The sequence below is a fragment of the Lepisma saccharinum genome, chromosome 17 (genome assembly GCF_977018435.1).
Source record: "Lepisma saccharinum chromosome 17, izLepSacc3.1, whole genome shotgun sequence".
Classification (NCBI taxonomy): Eukaryota; Metazoa; Arthropoda; class Insecta; order Zygentoma; family Lepismatidae; genus Lepisma; species Lepisma saccharinum.
Window position 1 is genome coordinate 44,741,259 of NC_139245.1, and position 17,913 is coordinate 44,759,171.

The window sequence follows — 17,913 nt, forward strand, 5'->3', positions numbered from 1 at the left end:
AAAGCGGACATGTTAAAGCCTGAAACCGAAAACCTGACGAATGATATTCCCTCGTCCCCCCTTTTCCGTCTGTGTCTCAAAGAGACCATTCAGTCATAATGTTTGGCACAAGATTCGACACAAGTAGAAACCTCAGCAGTCGAATGTAGGTCCCGTCTAATGACGGTAATTCGTTATCCGAATAAAAGGTATTCTTCCGCCGTCCTGTGCGCTATTTCTTGCATAACGGCCAGGTGCAGCGGGGGATGGGGGGAGGGGATCTCGGATATTTCGAAACGGACAAGGAAGGCGCAGCTGTTATCATAACGACGGATACAAATTGCCGCAAATTGAGACCTGATATTTTTAATTTCAAACGAAGCAAGATGTGTTCCACATTTTCTGGAACGAACTCAATTCGACCTTCAGCTTCGTGTAGAAAAGAACGTTTCAGCAACATACTCGGCTGTAAATTTCTGTTAATATCGTAGGGGAAAATTTTGAAGACCTAAGCCCAATATGCGAATTAAGCTTTATTCGGGGGGGCGGCGGATGCGCACTCAGTGGCGTATTTGTGATTTTATTTTGGGAGGTACGTGTTTTTGGGTGGGAGGGGGATATGAATCAAACTAAACTACTATTTCCTTCCGGCTCTAACTACCGTAGAACATTGGTTCTAGCCTAGGTCATTAAATCTACACTTACTACATTAATATCCTAAGAAAACTCTTCATACACAAAATAGAGCTATCGAAGTAAATACACAGAAAACTTGACCAAATTTCTATTGCAAAGTTCAAACGTAACGTCCATCTAACGTACCTACAAATTTCTTGTGAACACTTTAATACATCTATCTTCTATATATATATATAAAAATGGATGTGGGTGTGTATATTTGTTTGTTCCGGCATAACTCTCGAACGCCTGGAGCGATTTCAACCAAACGTGGTACGCGTATTACTTGCAACCTGGAAAGAAATACTGTGGGGGTAAGACACCCCTGGCACCCCTAGGGGTGGGGGTGGGATGGGGTTAAATGTAAAAATAATCGAGAACCACGATATTAAATTCCCCACAAACAGACATCCGTGACTCTATGCAATCCAGCACAACGATAGTGTTTCTCGGGTTGTCTAACATTCAGGCTGTGTTGTGAATGGAATCCATAGGTTTCGTGACACTCCCAATGCGGTTCAACTCCAAGTTCATCAACTATCGGCATGGGGGGTGAGAGGGGGTGAAAAATAGAATGCCACATATGTTACATAGTTTAGACATGGTGTACGATATGCTTTCAATTCCATTTTCTTTGAGGGGGGAAGGGTCAAAACATCCCTGACAGGGATATAAATTATTATATTTTGCAGGGGATATATTTTTCTTAATGGGGGGAGAATCCCCGACATCCCTCCCGTTAATTCGCACACTGCTTAAGCCTTAGAGCTCCGATTTGTATGAAATTACATATTCTATTCCTTTCTAAATACCTTGAACAGGAAAATGTCAACGAATTATATAACTGACATGATTTTGCATAAGTTTTATGTTACATATTTTCACATATTTGCAAGGATATTACAAATTTTACATATTTTGCTAATTTACATAAAACAACATATTTCGTTAATTTTTTACTATCTTGATCCTTTTTCCTATATTTTCTATCTCTGAAACATGACGAAGAAAATTTGTAGCTCATGTGATGTCATATTTTCTAATCAATGAGATGCATAACGCTTACGGTCACCTAAAATTGACTGCCAAATCGAACTATGCTGGAGTTCCCCCCGCCCTCTCCTTTTCTGGTTACATATTTTCGTTTCGCTTTTAGGTATAGTCAAAGCACCTGCAAACATGGCATTGGTGGACAATACGTAGAGAGTTACACAATATGTTCCTCGTACAAAAAGAACCAAAATAGCTATATGTATTTTCATTCGATTCTTCTTTCTGTAGATGCTTTTTCTTTAATTGTTTCAAAAGTTACAAAGAGCTCTTCTACATATTTACATGGTCTACAATAATTTGCGATGTGAAAAGTAATTAATATTTGACAAAATTGATTTCTTAAATATGTACACCTGTTGTGCTTTTTTGAGTTTATAAATTTGATACAAATTTTAATTTGAACAACTTAAGTCATTAAAATTATGTTGAATATGTTCAAATAAAATAAATATCTAGCAGAATTCTTGAAATTACTTGGATACTCGATTATTATTAATATTACATATTCGTTGATACTACATATTTAGCTACATATCATTTTGATAATACATATTTTGGTACATATTTTGTACTTTGATATTACATAAAAATCCGGGGATCCGGGGTCTACTTATACTCCATAATCCAGGATCCGAAATGGATTTTTTTGACGAAACGGAACACTTTACTTTAGTTAACCATGGTGGTGTCCTTATTTCATCTTTTGTCCCTATTACGACTAGTAAAATGACGTGATGTATTAAAATTCATAATAGTTAATATTAAAATATTTACATAAACATAAATAATGCAAAATATATTGGACAAGAGGCTTCTGTAATTTTCTTGCTTTTAAAATTTAAACAGACGGAAATCGTGAATGGCAGTAATCTCACCCAAAAGGGGGGAAATATTTTGTATTGAATGTATATATCCTCAATAATTTGTCTTAATAATTCTTATTAAAAAATGATTTGTTTAATATTGTTATTTTGCTTGTGATCAAGGATTGGATTTATTGTTTGAATTAATCTGGGCAAATAAAAAAGGGCAAGAGAAAGACACTGAAAAAGGGAAATTCAAGAAAAAATAAATACTACATATGTTGTTCTGGTTTCAGTTACAGCGCTCCGTACTTGTCTCAAACTTAGGTAACATAGACGACGTCATACTCTGCTAAACCCCCTCGCTGCAACAACACATCTCCATGTATAGGGAAAGCTTATATGAATGCTATAATATGTACTATAGCCAGGTAGGTTTCATGTGACGTCAGAATCCGCACAGTCGCCATGTTTGCGGCCAATTCTATTTTGTCGTTTGCAAGGAAATATCCACCACGTAAGGTTCGTTACATCTGCACCAACTGCGCGTTTGATTTAAATCACAAATGTGTGTGTTAGTATCTTCTGGCCGCCGCTTGAATTCCGTGCTTTTACGAGAACTGACCTCAATTGTGGCTGCTCGAGTCACAATGCAACAGTTTGTGACGTAGGTGAAACACACCTATGAAAGAGTATTAACAATTCCGGTCGCACTGAAAAATGAAAATGTAGTGAAATATATGTATAATAAAATGAATAATAATAATAATAATACTAGAAGAACCGGAACGGTCCGTTGTCATTTCTGACGAGATGGAACGGGAAAGTTTCAGATATTCACGAACCGGAACTCCATTCCGGTTCATTTCGAGTTCTGACATAATCCCCTTTGTTACTTTGCAAAACGTCAAGCGCCTTTTGTGTTTTGCCTCTCCGATGGCGTAGTGGTAACGTAACCAAGGTGTCCCGGATTCGATACCCGGTGGAGTGATGTAGTGGGGTTGTGAGGAAGATAACGTCTACTTTCTTTAAGTTTGTCCAGAACTGTGTAATCTTCGTTCCCCTTGAGGAATTTTAGGGAATAGAGTGTGTCATGCCCCAAAATTCGGTTCCTGCGTTCAGGTGTCAATCAAGTACACATATATCGCATAATATTTTTCTTCGTAGATCTTTTATTCTATCATACGAGATGGAATTTATAATAATAGTTATAGTTGATACTTATTTCACTTCTGGATGGATAGATTCCCGGTGGAGGCATATAGTGATACGGATCCCACTTTAAGATGTAGGTCCAGTCCCGATTAGCCTTACTGTGCATATAGTGGACTTAAAACACCAAATCAACCAAACAACCAAGTTCTGGATGGAGATGAAAGGTTCAATTGGGATAATTTGCCTGATTAGTATTTAAAATTCTTCCATTTCATCGCTTACGTTTTGTTGTTAATTTAATTAATTAATTAAATAAATAAATAAAACTAAAGCTAAACTCCATGGCTCGACAGCATTCTAAGGGCCAGACTCAGTCAAACGCCTATTTCGTTGGATGACGTGTGCTCAGCGCATCGAGTCGCTTCGCCGTTGTATTCTGGCTTTCGAGACCGGAGTCCGCTGCTTCTCTGGAATTATCTCACGAAATTGTGTAGGCTCTTCACAGAGTCCTCTTGTGAAGCTCAAACAATAAATGAATTAACTATATTATCTAACCCTAGTATTTTGTGTGTCTGGAGGTGTGTGTGGGTCGCCATCTCTGTGGCGGTCATGTTGTTCTAAGAACCTAGGGTCGTAGATTCTAATCCTGGTTTACACATTGCACTACGACGCCAGGGGTCCCTGGTTCAAATCCCGGCCTGGGCATGGATGTTTGTGAGTGTCCATTCATCAATTTCATCCTATCGTCACTCATCCCCATCTTCGCAAATTAGTCAAAAGTAGCACAAAAAGCGAAGTAAAATAAAGCAAATTAATCAATCTATCTAACCCTGGTTTAGGCATGGGCAATGACATTATCTATTTCATCAAATCACCATTCAAATTCAAATTAGCCTGTAGAGGTAGAAAAGCTACTTAAAATAACTGAATACATAAGTATTAACTTGGAATTTGTTATTGTTTAATGGAAATCATATACTTTCCATGAAATAAGTACCTTTTCAAATTTGACATAATTACTAACAAGAGTCTATAAAAAAATATATAATTACAAGCTCACTTCATGCATAGATAGGCTAATCGGGACTGGGCCTATAGTTTGAAATAGGATACGAACCACTATGTGCCACCACCGGATAGCAAACCCTGAATTTCCTGATTACAAGGCGACGACGATACCACTACTCCATCAAGGAGACTCTGTGGACGAAAAAAATAATGAAAAGCAAGTTCCTACACAGACCGAACTTTGCATTTCCATTAATTGCTTCCGTTCGCTAGTTTCAAGTTGCCAGCTTCAATACCTCAAAGCCATTTTTGACAATAGCTGTGATATTTTATTGTATCTTATTTATTGTGTTTTTTACCACTGGTCTACTGTTTTACTATTGTTTAATTCCGGTTTAAAATTGATTCTGCTGCACTGGAAATTTATAAATGAATAAATGTTGAAATGAAGCTTAGCAGCGTTGCCAACTTACCTGGTTGCCGAAGACTCCGATGGCGCATGCCGACGACACCTGATTGGGGCCGAACCACACGGCGGCCAGCTTCGGGGGAATCCCCAGGATGAAGACCTGAGACACGGCCACCACAGTCTGTCCTATGAAGGTGACGTAGAAGCGGTCGGGAGACACAGAGGCTACCTTGATCCAGGACCCCAAGCAGGTTCCCAGGGATCCTATAAACACGCACCATCGAAGACCCTAGGGGTAAAGAGAAGAAACAAGCTTTAATACCGAGAGAAAAAAGGCAAAACAAAAAACTGCAAAAAGTAAATTTCATACCAGAAGCTCGTACTGCATTAATATCAAACGGATGCAGACTTTACCACACTCTGCATCAATCTTCCGCACTGTCGTGATTACCCCAAAAAGGTAGAGACACAACATATCACAACAAAGCTACACTTTACAGTAGCCACGATATCTTTGTCCTCGGAAAAATATATGCGAACTACTTGCTTCCATTCCAATCAACAAGAGGCTAGCTATACCTACAGCAACTTGAGGATATATGCTAACAGCACCAAATCTGACCTGCCTAATGCATCTAATGGCAGAAATAAACAAAACTTAACCTGCCTAACCTATTCACATGTTTATTTCTGCTTAGATGCATACGTGAGTAGGTTAGCAGATCAGGTTTGGTGCTGTTAGCATATATCCTCAAGTTGCTGTAGATGTAGCTAGCTGCTCGTTGATTTAATCGTGTTGAATTAAATCAAGGTTTAAATAATGCCATTTTAAATAGGGCAATGATTTAAATCACTTTTAGATTAAATATATAATTTATACCGGGTGTTTCATAAATATTTGAGGGGTTACAAAAATGTATTGCAAGTAAAGTATTGAATTTACGTTAATGAAACCAGTCCAGAACGAACGAGAAACTCAAACAGTATTTTTTTTTACACCTACAAATGCTCAATGTGTGCACCACGGGTGAGACAGCACGTATCGACACGATAGTCTAGTTCTTGCCACACTCGTATCAATATGGGCCTGTCGATAGTGTCTATCACTGCCATGATACGCTCCTTTAGGGCTGCAATATCATGCGTCCTCGATGAGACGAAAACCCTGTCTTTGATGAAACCCCACAAAAAGAAGTCACACGTAAGATCACGTGATCTTGAGGACCAAAACATTGCACAAAACACTGAGTGATGTGGCTGATTCGAGTGTCGCCTAGCGGCAGAGATGTGAACTCTCAGCTTAACAAAACATACACGCACAAACTGTTTCCCTTTCCTCGATCGTTCAGGACTGGTTTCATTAACATAAGTTCAACTGTTTACTTGCAATAATTTTTTGTTATCCCTCAAGTATTTATAAAACACCGGGTAGATTAATTTACAAAAATTATTTGTAGATCTCAGAAAGGCTTTTGGTCAAAGTACATTACTGTCGTAAACATTCAATGATGTTTATTAAGCCCTTGATACACAGGAGCTCGTGGCTCATACAAAAGGATAGCGTACGTAGTATGTAAACCAAACTGTTAACACACTAGGCCACATCCACATGCATAACTTGGCGGGGGAAGGGGCACACCACCTCAAAATTTCTAAGTATACATGCTATGATGCTAGGGGTATTTTCTTTAACTTTTCGGAACGTGAGTAATTGTGTGAAATTGTACAAATTCAAATCTTGCTTTGAAATTTGAAAAATATTGGGTTCGATTATATTTCACAACATTATATTGTAACAATCAAAAATTACAAACTAATTGACAGAAATACGGGGAAAATTATCTTATACTAAATACATTCAAGATCCGGGAGTTGAGGGCGCTCCAATACTAGAAGTAATGGGTTCAAATTTTCAAAAGGTTTCATATCATATTCAATCATTATCTATAATCTTTTATTATTTTTTATCACAAAATATGCCTATTGCATTGTGTCACGAATTTGAATGGGTCACGGCCCACTCTGGCCCACTTTTGGCGCCGCCCCTGGTACACACAAACAAAGTTTCCAATATAAAACCCACAAATTACAAAGCAACGATATCACGGCATGTTCTTCCAACTATTTATTACACAGTGTATGCCAGGTTCCATTAGCGAAGTAGCAAATGCATTAACATGCTTGATGTTAACAGCTCTAAAGATAGGATACAGTTACGTAAACAACCGTGAAGGGTTGTATAAAGTGTTCGTTGAAGCGTTTGTTTTGCTGTCAACTTGGTAATGCCATAAGTTATAATACGTGAGAGTCTGTGTGTGGGAGGCGTAACGGATTTGCTGTTCAAATATCTTCATCCTCAGAGCAGAAAAAGCTGGCAGTGTTTACAAAGGAGGATGCACAAGTGTTGCAGTGCAAGGGCTAAAAACAGGAACCTCTTTTGATTAATTGTTTGCAGAAGTTCTTGCTAGATATGCCACATAGATTACTTTGGTTTGCATTGCATATTGTTCAATTTTTGTAAAGTTATAACAGCAACTGAGAGTGCTAATCCACCAATAGAAAACAAATATAATTTTGTTTCTTGAGTCACTGTCTATGTATTTCTAACATGCAATAGTAATCGCAGTACATATGATTTCTAAAGAATTGTAACTTTTCCACGGAATACAAAGTGAAAAAGCACCTTCGCAATTTTGAATCATATGTAACAAGCAAAAGTTGAATAAAGCTTTGTGCTCTAAGTTATATATATCTATTAAATTGGTGTTGACGTAAATAATAACATAGCTACACTAATTTATGTAATTTTATTGATTCATTTTTAGAGCTATATTTATGATGCACTCAACTGCAATTCATAATCGTTATATGCCTTTATACAGTGCGTTTGTTGTGGCTCCTGGCCGAGATAGCGCATGACTGCAGAACGGCGAGACATGGCGCGGATGCCGGCATTTTCGACCAATGACGTCCCACTTTCCTCGCCTTGCATGCAATATTGTTGCTCGCTTATCAGTCCAGTTCTGTTCGTTTTAGCGTGACAGTGTAATTTCTCTCTGTTTAATTTAAGTGCGTGTGTGCGCGTCTGTTCACTCTCATAGATCACATGAGTGTTAGTTTTTTTCTGTATAATCCCAGTGTGTGTTTATATGTGTATAATAAGATTGTGAGACCAGTCATATGCCAGCCGAAAAGTTCGTTATAACAAATATTTTTTATGTGTGACACTTATGTGAACACCGAATCATGTCGTAACGTTTGTGGGCAACGTTACAAACAAATTGCAAACTGTCCATCAAAATTTCATCAAAAGATGCCGGGAATGTGTGAATGTAGTTGGCCACCGCTTTGAGCAACTGTTATAACACAGGTTAGTACTCGTTATGCAATATAAATATAATTGTCTACATGCTAAAGATAAGTGCGTCAAAATAAGCGGGACGTCATGGTCCGCCCATTGCCTCGCCGTTCTGCAGTCACGCGGTATCTCAGCCAGAAGTCAAAACGAACGCACTGATAAATATTCAAATTTAAATAAAAACTGTCAAGTTCCGTTTTGTAATTTAACAGCCAGACTTAAATTTTAATTAGAATATTGTACATTTTATTGAAACTTCTTATAATCGCGGAAAGCATCAATATATTCAGGTTGAAGGTGAGAAAACTAACAGTGTGTCTTGCAGCCACCTGGATTAGGCAGATTGCAAATCTTTGCCTCACCAGGAGGTCTCTTGGGCGTTCTCCACCAAGAGAAGGTTATTGAAGGACAACAGAAAACCAAGTACGCAGAATGTGAATAAGTAGCTGCCTGGCAAGCCATGTAGTTATGTATCAGACGACAAGTTCCTTGGGTTGACGATCTTTGGTCAAATTAGTTCGCTACTATCATCACCACAAAGACAAATAATAGCAGAAGTTATTACAGATAGATTTATTGCTGCCTTTTGCACTTTCTGCACATGGACTGTTTGTCGCACCAAGTAGAATTTTTAATATAGGGAACTGCGTGATAACCTCTTGATCACTTATATTCATGTCTTCCGGTGTTGTACGTGGACAGCGACATAGAAGGACTTCTATTGAATTTCGAAACTGAACATAAATATGGCTATACAGAGAGCTCTGATTTTTCAGATGTACACAGTAAATTCCAATGTTTGGAATTATTGTATTGTTATTTAACGCCCCCTCCGGAGAAGGCACTGGACCAGTATCTGACTCTGCACAAGATCCAGGACCCTGGAACATTTGGGGGAAATTTAGCATTTATAAAATGCCCGCCAGGGAAGCGAATTTTGGGAGGGGGAAGAATTATTTATATTATTATATAATAAGCTTAAGAATATTTTTTGTGTTTCAACCCTCTAATCTTGACTACTCTTATCTCCTTCTATAATATTTGTTAATATAATTAACGTAGAACCTACATATTACCCTTTGATTTTTGTGAACTAGAAGTAGCGTTGCTCACGAGACGAGACATGTCCCGTCTCGTCTCGAAAACGAGACGAGATACGGGACGGGACAGGCTTTTCAAAATTCAAGACGAGACAGCTCGTGAAAAGTCTCGTCTCGTCTCGAAAGTCTCGAAAAAAAAATTAAGCAAAATAACTAATCAATTGCAAATATTTGAGCCTCCCTCGTGGGGCAGTGGTAGCGTCGTCGCCTTGTAATCAAGGGGTCCCGTGTTAGATACCCGGTGGAGGCACGTAGTGGATCGGATACCACTTTAAACTGTAGGTCCAGTCCCGAGCCTTACTGTTCATAAAGTGGACTTAAAACAGTAAATCAGCAGCAAATATTTATTTATTCGGAATAGAGCATTTCCTTTGGAAACCCAAATCAGCTTCTATTACATGGAAAAAGATCTTTAAAATTCCCCCTCGAAAATTCCTAATTTGTCACACGTTGTCCGTAACGAATTTGCCAGACTTTAGCCTCGTATCCCAGCTATCTTAACTTGCAAAATTCCTACCCTAAGAGTTCTCTTCCATTCATCCTTGCTCAAAACGATCCGGAGGTAGTCACTGCCATTGTTTACTACGGCCCTGTTCCAGCCATACTGGCGACAATCGTCATAAAATTTCTCGCCCAAACAGACCCTTCTTTCATTTGCGACCCTCTTCTCAAAATCCACAGCAGATTCGAGTGCTGGTTTGCAAACTCCTAAGATTTCGTAGTAAAAACCTAGGTAAAGGTAAATTTCCAAGTGCATATAGCACAGTGCCATTTACGGGATGTGGGGGAAGGTCATTTTGGAGGCGAAGTGATCAGCACCACACTCCGGCCGCTTTTACCGTCCAGGATTGCCCCCATGTACCCATTGATATGAGGCTGGGAGCCCCGGAGCTGCTTTATGCTGGGACCATCCGACATTTATTTAACCACTGTGGGAATCGAAGCCGGGTCTCCCGCGTGGCAGTCAGACGCCCTAACGACTACACCACCGCGGCTCTAGCTTAGATACTCTACTTTGACGTAACGAACATAAAAATTGCCTGAAGTCATAGGAATAATAAGCGACTTGCGGCAGCAATAAGGTAGCTTCGAAATGAACCCTCAGTAATAAATGCATCCTTCCGATCGGAAGCGACTCGACCCACAAGCGGCACGTGTTGCTTTGTCGCTTGCGTGTCGTTCGTACTGGTCCGTTTTCTAATAGCGTGCGTGCATAGTGTCGTGTATGTCTGTTGGTAGTGAATTCACAGTGAAAGCTTGCTTATAGACTAAGTGAGATTTCACATCCAAGCGACCCGCGACCCGTTACACGTGTCGCTTCAGGATTTCACCAATCGAACGCAGGTTTGTGTGGCCTGCCATGCCCCTATGCTGTGAAACGTTGCTGTTGATTGGCTCGTTCCAAAGCGACATTTGTCGCGTGTCGCTTGTCGCTCCGGTTTGAAAGCTCCCTAAAGGAACTTGCTTTTGTGCGAAAACTCTGTGTCGCTTGTTGCCTGTTGCTTCAACCTGAAAGCCATCTTGGAATAATTTCACACCGACAGGTATAATTCACACACAAGCGACAAGCGACACAATCCCCTTCAGTCTGAAGGAAAACATTCACCCCGCATCCGTGAGGCGTCAAGAGATACGTGCAGTTCCTCGTGTGTCTTCTGTTCGAAAGGTTGCATTGACTACTGAAAGTTCGCTTCCAAGCGACTCGTGTCGCTTGTCGCCTGTAACTTTGGTGTGAAATCTTCCTCACAGGAAACTTTTCGAATCGAAGCGATACAACAAGTTGCACGTCTCCCTTGTCGCTTGCATGTCGTTCTGCTTAGGCCGTTTTCTGGATACCGTGTATCGTCGCGAGGGTTGTTATCCACGCATGCGCGGTGAATGCTTGCTTATAAACTGAAGTGACCCTGTTGTTCGTTGCTGCAGTGTGATACTTTCGTGTCGCTTGTCACATTCAACAAGCCACAGGAGAGAAGCGACAAGCAACATGTCTCGCTTGGAAACGAACTCTCAGTAAACGTAACCTTCCGAACCAAAGCACCACGTGTCTCTTGTCGCTTGCGTGTCGCTCAAATTGGGTCGTTTTCTTAATATCGAGCGTAGAATCGCCTCGATCTGTTGATACTGCCCGTGCGGTGAATACCTTTATCATAGACGGAACGGAAGGGGATCCTGTCGCCTGTCACTTCAGTGTAAACCCCCGTGTGGCTTGTCGCTGTCGCGTGTTCCTTCTGTCTGAAAGCTCCTTACGTGTACGATGGATAAAGAGTGGATGGGAGCCAGAAAAGCAAGGCTGATTCTATACATTATCTAGCTATTGATAATCAACAAACTTTATTTGAAATACTCATGTTCTTATGATTAAGGAATCATATTTATTTTCACTATACAATTAGCAAAGTTATTTAAGGCTTAACCCATTTTCGAGAATAATATTTTGTCATGTCTCCCAGTTTTAACTTTTGTTGGTATAATATCCTGCATTAAGTTTTCGAGACGAGACGAGACAAAACGAGACGAGACAGAACCTTTCGAAACGAGACACGAGACGGGACAACATTTTCACGGGACGGGACGAGACAGACCAAAGTCTCGTCTCGTCTCATCTCGTGGGCAACACTAACTAGAAGTAGTTCTACGTTAATTGTATTAAACAATAATTACAGAAAAAAATTTGAGTAGTCCAGATCATATACTCTATGTGATCAAAAATATCCGGACACCAGTCAAAATGTGTGTTGTGCATAGTAGGCCACTCTGTGGAGCCATCTACAGCGAGGTGAGGCAAGCAAGGGGTCACTACAGGCAGCATAGTGCACGAGACAGCAGAATGGGTCAGTCGAAGGAACTTACAGACTTCGAACGTGGCGAAGTGATTGGGTGCCACAGGAGTAACAAGTCAGTGCGCGAGATATCCACCTTCCTAAACATCCCGAAATCCACTGTCGCCAATGTGATAGTAAAGTGGAAACGTAATCGGACGTGCACAACCGCAAAACGATCTGGCCGAGCGCTCATGTTGACAGACAGAGACCGCCGAGTGTTGAATAGGGTAGTACGAGAGAACCGGCAATCAGCGATCGCCACCGGCACACAGGAATTCCAAACCAGGGCAGGATGTAATCCTAGCAGCATGACTGTGCGACGTCAGGTACGACGACTCGGTTACGATGGACGAGCGGCTGCCGATAAGCCCCACATCACCCAACGAAATGCGAAGCGCCGCCTCGCATGGTGTAAGGAGAGGCACAACTGGTCATTAGAACAGTGGAAATCCGTGATATGGAGTGACGAATAGGGTTATACCATGTGGCAATCTGACGGTTGTGTGTGGGTGTGGCAAATGCCTCATGAACGACATTTAGCATCCTGTGTTGTGCCGACAGTGAAATTCGGTGGAGGTGGGTTGACAGTGTGTGCATGTTTTTCCTGGAAGGGGCTTGGTCCCCTCGTTGCTTTGCATGGTACTGTCACGGCACATCATTACGTTGACATTTTACAAACGTTCATGCTGCCTACCATCGAAGAACAGTTCGCGGATGATGATTGGGTGTTTCAACATGACGATGCATCCGTCCACACTGTGGGCCATGTGGGACAGTGGTTTCAAGAGAACAACGTCCCATTTATGGCCTGGCCTGCGCAAAGTCCCGATTTGAATCCCATTGAACATCTCTGGGATGTTTTGGAACGCCGACTTTGTGCCAGACCATGCCGACGAACATCCACTGCTCTTCTCATCTCGGCACTCCGCGAAGATTGAGCCGCCATTCCCCAAGATACCTTTCGCCACCTGATTGCCAGTATGCCTGCGAGAGTGGAGACTGTCATCAAGGCCAAGGATGGCCCCACATGGTATTGATTGCCAGTGCATCCGATGGAGGATGCTTCGAACTTCACGCCCTAATTCCATTGAGTGTCCGGATATTTTTGATCACGTAGAGTATATGTGTGTGTGTGTGTGTGTATATATATATATATATATATATATATATATATATATATATATATATGCTGTTTCTGTATCTGACCAACGTGTCTGAATTTCCATGTCGTAAGGTTATAAAAAGATTGTAAATTTCTCGTACATGTTGTGACAAGACTCGCAGGACAGGATATTGGATAGTAAACAGCACACCTGAAAGTATGTGGCAGCCATTGTGTTCGAATCCTGGTCTGTACATGTGTGTCGTGAATGTATCTTCATCAATGTTGTTATGTAACCATCATTCATTCTCTTTGGTTGAATTGATCGATTGAATTGTTGATTTGAGCCCACTTTATGCACAGAAAGGCTAACCGGGACTGGACCTACAGTTTAAAGTGCGATCCGAACCACTATGTGCCTCTACCGGATATCGAACAAGGGACCCCTTGATTACAAGGCAACGCCGATACCACTAGGCTAACGGTGAAAGCAGCGGCATAGGTAGGATTAATCATCCAGGGGTGCTGAGGGGGTGCGGAATGAAATCCTGGTTGTGCGATGTTCAAAATAAAGAAAACATGAAACACGAATGCTTTAGCCACAATATCAAACACCAATCACCTTTCAGTAAGCTTCTATGAAAACATACCAATGAAACTGAAAACTAAATCACTGATTTATTAGCACATTTACATTTTACAAAAGTTTGTAACTTACTTCATTTTGTTTGTTTTGACCAGAATTACATGTTTTGTAATTTGAAACGAACAAAGCTTGTTTAGGCAGGCCAGTAACATATATTGTGTCATACAAAATTCGAATTAAGTTTCAAATTTATTAACTAGCGAAACACAACAGCCGCTGAATTGAAGATACTACCCTCAGTAGAGTAAAGCGGGTTCTCTTTCAGATTGGAATCACTGGCTTGTCTGTTGTATAAAATATCAGCTGTCTCACTTCAACATTAAATATTCTGCGCTCAACATGAAGACATGGTTTTAGTAAGTCATAACCAGGAAACGGATATATATGTAGCAAAAATGTGCAACTAAATATGTAAATACATATTTAGTTATTTTCACCAAAATATGGAGTTAAATATGGACTTAAAATTTACCTGTTTAACAATATAAGACACTGCATGAGCTACATAAAATACAATACGCTTACATTGACATTAATTGTAAAACAACACAAAATGTGTTTTCATTTTCTGTTTCCAAAACAATGAGAAACAACATTTTGTTGTAAGTGTTCGAACGTGAATTTCCTTCTGTTGTCTCTTAAGATAAATTTATATTCACTAAAACTGCGTTCAATATCGCAGTTATGGGAGTATATTTCAAAGTTGTCAGTTATTCGCAAGAAATTCATCCAACTCTTTCGGTCACATGGGGACATGTAGTTATTGCGCGAATATGAATCATATGCTGATAAATATTCTGAAATATAGAAATAATATGTAAAAATAACTAAAATATGTGAAATATGAGCCAAAAACTAATATATGGGAAGATATGCAAAATTAAAACAGAATTTTTCGAGTCTACATGTCGTAATGCGCAGAAATAATACAAAATATAACCCATTTCAGCTTCATACATACATAGGTATGTACGTATTTACATATAAATTCGTTCCCTGGTCATAACGTTATATGACAATGCAAGAGGGCCTCCCCGATGGAGCTAGGTAGCGTCGTCGCCTTGTAATCAAGGGATCCCAGGTTCGATACTCGGTGAAGGCACATATTGGTTCGATCCCACTTTAAACAGTAGGTCAGGTCCAGATTACCCTTACTGTGCATAAAGTGGATTTGAACACCAACAACAATGCAAGGGTTAATAATGTTTTGGGTTGAAAGTAGATTCTTGAAAAAGGGGTGCGCAAGCACCCGTTCGCACGCCCCTGAGCGGAAGATAGATGATATTACGATAAACTTTTTTCCGGGTCTACGCTATGTAGCAGGGAAGGAGTATTTTTTGCTCAGTTGAGCAGGTCTCGTCTTATTTCTGTAACGACGCCTTTCCCTCGGTGAATTACCAGTTCGTTAACCTTGTTTCTCGCCTTCGTTACTTGGCTCGCATCAATTGTTTCACAACTCGGTGGCAAAAAACAAGTTCTACTTCTGACCTCTGTTGTTTGTTTTGTCTTCCGCGATGCAGGAAGGCTTCGAGGCAAGGAGAAGTCCTCCCGCGCACGTTGGTGTGGACTCTTGCCACGAATGTCACTCTAAACTCTGTCCCAGCTGTCTCTGGAGCAAGGCCGGCAGAGCAAAGCAGTACACGCTGCTCCAAAGGCTGGTATCTGCAGTCGATTTTCCCCTCCATGCAGTCCCATTCCTTCTCACGTGTTCATTGGTGGAGCCGTCTTGCGTCACTACTCGCGCAGAGACTTGTTTCTGTTCGCTTACTCCAGAGATAGGTGGGACAGAGTGTAAGATGCTGTTGCCGTTACTATCAGAAAGTACGTATATCCATTAAAAATTTGATTTGATTTTCATTGAGTTGGTTATTTTACATCGCTTTTCTGCCACTTTTAGCTAAGATGAGGATGAGTGATGATATGATGAAATTGAGAAAGGGACACACAAACATCCACGCCCAGGCCAGGATTCGAACCCAGTACCCCTGACGTCGTAGCGCGCTGTGCTAACCACTCCGCCACGAAAGACGGCTTGATTTGATTTTGTTCATTTACGTGAGATAGGAAACAGGAAAGGAGAGAAAGAAATGGAAAGAGAAGAACAGCAAATAACAGAGGAAAAGAGGTAGAATGGATGGAGGTAGACACACTATAGAAAGAGAGAACAAAGAGACAGAGAAACAGAAAGAAGGAAAGAAAAATAAAGTGATAGAGAAAGGCGAAAAGCAAAAGAGAAAGAAGTGAACAAATTAAAGGAGAAACGGAAGAGAGAAGAATTCGAATGAGACTTAAAAATAAAGATATATTTTTCATTCGATTGATTTGCTTTACTTCGCTTTTCTTCCACTTTTGACTAATCGCGACAGTCAGGATGAATGATGAGAAGAAAAGGAAAAGAAAAAAGAAGGGAACCCTCGAAGTAGGCCCGCCTCCGCCCGCATACATTCGAGGGTATGCACTTAAGTCCTGGTGCCTTTAAATAAACCAGAACATCAGTTTTATGAATTTAATCGGTTCTCCCGCCTTTTTATGTTCATATTTATTTATTATTTATAATATACAAATATATATAATATACAAACAAACACATATAATACATAATATAAAGGAGATAGACGCACTACAAAGTGTAGACTCATTCTTGTGCCCAGGACAAACCTTATTGATTGATTGATTGATTTGGTGTTTTAAGTCCACTTTATGCACAGTAAGGCTAATCGGGACTGGACCTACAGTTTTAAAGTGGGATCCGAACCACTATGTGCCTCCACCGGGTATCGAACCCGGGCCCCTGACAGGCCTTATGTTGAGAGTATAATAAAGATTAGTGTTTTTAGATTGTTATTGTAATTACGCGTCTATTTGAATTTAATGATATTTTAGTGCTTGGTTATCCATTTATTCATAAATATTCTGGGGTCCAGAGCAGTGACGGCGCCAGCCTGAAATAAGTGGGGGGGCTACAGATTTCGGATCCAAATTCTAGGGGGGGTAACTTCTACTGGCTTGAAGATGTTTACTTACTACTTTACTGCGGTATAGTTTTACCAATGATATATTTTTGTCATATGCAAAGATAAATCAGTGAGAAAATGAATCACAGCAAGAAACTACAATATTTATTTATTTATTTATTTATTTGAAAAGTCCTGAATACAGAAAAATCCATTTTACATCAGGATATCAACCGGAAAAGAAATAAACAAAATAATAAGATGGACACATACACACACATATACATATATAACAAGAATAATAACAACTAGATCAAGAATAATATTATTTATACATCAGCTGCTTTATGCACGCCGTTCTGTAAGTCTGCTTTGATAAATGGAAGCCCGGAGCGTCTTTTAATGAGTTGTAAATGGTTTGTAGCCTGTAGAGAAGTGATCTTTGTTCTAAGGATAGCCTTGAAGATTTAATGTAAAAGAAGTTGTTGCATTTACTGTTGAGACGTGGGATTCTGATATTAAGAAGTGGCAAGAGTTCGCTGGTGAAAAGTTGTCCATTAATGATTCTGAAGAGTAGTGTTAAATCTGAGAGTTGACGGCGAAGAGAAAGGTCATGAATTTGTAGAGTGGATAGAATTTCTTGTTTGGAGAAGTTTGCAAGGGTTGGGCATCTGTGTTTGACTATTCTGACGAAGAAACTTACTACTTTGTTTGTTTTCTTTAAATTGCTTTCAGATAAGTCTGTTTATTTGGGGGGGAGGGTTTATGAGCAGCTGCAAAATTAATTTAAATCCAAAGATTTGCAAGCTTTTTCTCAAAGGACAGAATAGATAGAGCACTCAATCT

The 17,913-nt window shown here is 40.1% G+C and overlaps 1 protein-coding gene across 1 annotated transcript in view; it reads right to left on the reverse strand.

Annotated features, from left to right (window-relative positions):
* Positions 1-17,913, reverse strand: part of HisT (Histamine transporter) — a 134,159-nt gene that overhangs the window by 76,985 nt on the left and 39,261 nt on the right. The window contains exon 4 of the mRNA XM_083139385.1: positions 5,150-5,374. Within this exon, the coding sequence (XP_082995511.1) occupies positions 5,150-5,374 (225 nt within the window). The remainder of the gene's footprint in view (positions 1-5,149; positions 5,375-17,913) is intronic.